We start from the raw sequence: 3,288 nt of genomic DNA on the forward strand, positions 1-3,288 counted from the left end.
ATACAATAATAATATAATAATAATAATAAAATAATAATCTCACTACGTACGCATGTGAATATATATCTTTATGGCATATTTAGTTATATATAAAAAAAAAGTGCAAAGTTAATAAGAACATCCAACCCCAAATATATTATATAATCAAATAACTAATAATTAAAATTATCAGCACTAGCAGAGAAAATGAAAACCAACGTACTCGGGGCGGCAAGCTCTGCTCCATCAATTTACTAATTCAGAAAGCAGATGCACGCAGAGTTCGTCGTCCCCCACTCTTCTCTCTCGCTCTCTCTATATAACCATAAAAGGTCTACCTTGAAATGCAGTTCACAATAACTAGCAGAACAGCAACCGAAGCGCCCAACTTCACAGAGAAAAATGAAGCCATTTTTCTCCGTCCTGCTAATCACCACCGCTCTTTTCGCCGCCTCCCATGCCGGCGACATAGCCGTCTACTGGGGTCAATCCGACGGCGAAGGATCCCTCTCCGACGCCTGCTCCACCAAAAACTACGCCTTTGCCATCATCTCCTTCCTCTGCGTCTTCGGCAACGGCCAGACACCCGTCCTCAACCTCGCCGGCCACTGCGACCCCTCCTCCGGCGGCTGCACCGGCCTATCCGACGACATCCACTCCTCCCAATCCAAGAAAGTCCTCCTCTCCATTGGCGGCGGCGCTGGATCCTACCTCCTCACCTCCCAACACGATGCTCGCCAGGTGGCTGACTATATCTTCAACAACTACTTAGGCGGCCACTCCTCATCCCGACCGCTCGGCAACGCGGTGCTCGACGGAGTGGACTTCGACATTGAGGGAGGCAGCCCGGACCACTACGACGACCTCGCTAAATACCTTTCCTCCTACACCAAACAGGGGAAGAAGGTGCACCTAACGGCGGCGCCGCAATGCCCGTATCCGGATGCTTGGGTTGGCAAAGCGCTCGACACCGGTCTGTTCGACTACGTTTGGGTTCAGTTCTACAACAACCCCCCGTGTCAGTTTTCGGAAAAACGGCCGAGAAATCTCGAGGATGCTTGGAACCAATGGACGAAGGGGATTCAGGCGAAGCAGTTCTTTCTGGGCTTGCCGGCGGCGCCTGATGCCGCTGGAAGCGGGTTCATTCCGACTCATGAGCTCACATCTCAGGTGCTTCCGGTACTGAAGGGGTCCAGCAACTACGGCGGGGTGATGCTGTGGTCAAGGTATTATGACATTAAGACCGGCTACAGCCGCGCCATTCGTTCCTCTGTATGAGGAAAAATTATTCTATCAGACACCCATCCAATCAGAGCATTACAGTGAGACTAATTTATCATGTTACAAATGCTCACTAGACTAGACACAAATTTAAGTCTGGTGTCCTGATAGAATAAGCGCTCCCGTTTGAGACAATACATGTACAGACAAAAAGTAAGTATTTTAATGTTTGTGTGAGGTTGATATGATTTGCTTATGATTGTTTTCCGTATGTATTGGATCAGTCAGTTTGTGTGTGAGGGGTTGGAATGTATTGTATATTATTATATAAATGTTATATAATAGTGTACTGTAATGTTGTATATAGAGTCGAGATGTAATATTCTCTTATTTTGCTATGTCTGTGCTTGTTTTCATTGTGCTTGACATATGTTGAAATAGATATAGAATTGCTTTGCTTTAGATGTTTCTATTCTTTTATGAGATATTTCATCTATGGCTGTAATAAATGACAATATACTTAATCATGCAAACACATTAGAAAAATAAGAGCTTATAAGATGTAAGGCAAAATTAAAATATTGAAGGGTTTAGAACTTTCATATTATCAAGACAAATTTAAAACAGTTACAAATATAATTACTAAATTAAGATATATTGAATATTAAATAATTATTAAGTATTTATGTTTATGAAGCAGTGGTTTCATTGGTCTTCTAGTTAATATTAAACAAGATTCTATTGTGAAGGTTTGGTTGTGCAACTTACGCATCATTACATATAGACATACAATCTTATACTTTTCACAAGAAAAATTTCTATAATATTTTATACATGAAATCATAGCATTATTGATATATTAGAATATAGGGATGTAAATGAGCCAAGCTTGAGCGAGCTCAGACTTGGCTCGTGTTCGGCTCGTTCGAAATTGTTCGTGTTCGAAATCGGCTCGTGTTCGAAACCGGCTCATGAACAGTGTGTTCGTGTTCGACTCAATTTAAATATTCGTGTCCGTGTTCGGCTCGAAATTGACTAATTAAAATTAAACTGAGAAAATAAATGTAAAGTGCTGGGTTCGAACCTGGACCAAATGAATGCAAAAGAAGACGCATAACCACATTACCAAACGAGCAATTACATTTTAAAGTTAGATATGTTCGGCTCATTTATAATTCGAGCTCTTAAAGCTTGTTCGTGTTCGACTCGTTTACTTAACGAACAAGCCAAACACTAGCTGTTCACGAACAAATAGCTTTTTTGACGCCCTATTAGAATATCAGTTGCCTTACTAATATATTGCATCTAATGGAGGTAACACATATGAAAGAAATAAACACCATAACTTGCTTAATATAATTAATTATATACGAATATGTGTATCAATAAATCAAGGCAAATAACTAAATAACAAAAGTTTTACTTCAATTAAAACGTCCAAACGACTTTACAGATGATCAAAATAGCTGAGAAAAAATTGCCATTTAACCATGTGGATAATTAATTAACAAACATCATTTAAGTTTCGTTTATTACCCTACCTAATTTGGTTGAATTGAGAGAAAAATTAAATAAATTTTTATATGAAAATAAAAATAAATTTACATGCTATTTGTCTCACTAAAAATTTTAATTTAATATTCATAATAATTAATATTAAATATGATATTAATGTGCCTTATCTATTTAGTTAGTATTAGTATTAATTATAGTTTCTCAGCTTATTTTTGTCTTCAAGATATCAACATAGAATTTAGAGGCTTTTGCATACATAGCACCAAAAATTTTAATATTTAACTTTATCACATCTAAACTTTCACAGTTACAACATCATATATATGAAAAGTAGCACAGTTATTATGTTTCCCTCGGTTTTCACTTTTCCACATTTTCTTTCAAGCCGGTAGACCCAAACTGCACCAAGTTTGATATCAGAGCCATGTTTGACTCTGAAAAATGACCGATCGACAACGAAGCTGGTGATTGGGGAAGCTTGCGAGAAGTGTTGCCTTCTTTTACCCATAAATTAGAGATATGATTTGTATCAAATGTGCATGTTATTTCAATGTAGTTATATATATATATATA

General features: G+C 38.0%; 1 protein-coding gene across 1 annotated transcript; it reads left to right on the top strand.

Annotated features, from left to right (window-relative positions):
* Positions 1-381: 381 nt before the first annotated feature.
* LOC110022708 (acidic endochitinase-like) lies at positions 382-1,257 on the top strand. The gene has a single exon (XM_020721781.1). The coding sequence runs from the start codon at positions 382-384 to the stop codon at positions 1,255-1,257; it is 876 nt and encodes a 291-aa protein (XP_020577440.1).
* The last annotated feature ends 2,031 nt before the right edge of the window (positions 1,258-3,288 follow it).

This window comes from Phalaenopsis equestris, unplaced genomic scaffold (assembly GCF_001263595.1).
Source record: "Phalaenopsis equestris unplaced genomic scaffold, ASM126359v1 Scaffold000202, whole genome shotgun sequence".
Lineage (NCBI taxonomy): Eukaryota > Viridiplantae > Streptophyta > Magnoliopsida > Asparagales > Orchidaceae > Phalaenopsis > Phalaenopsis equestris.

Coding starts and splice junctions, on each gene's coding strand:
- LOC110022708 (XM_020721781.1), top strand. CDS start 382: ATGAAGCCATTTTTCTCCGTCCTGCTAATCACCACCGCTCTTTTCGCC.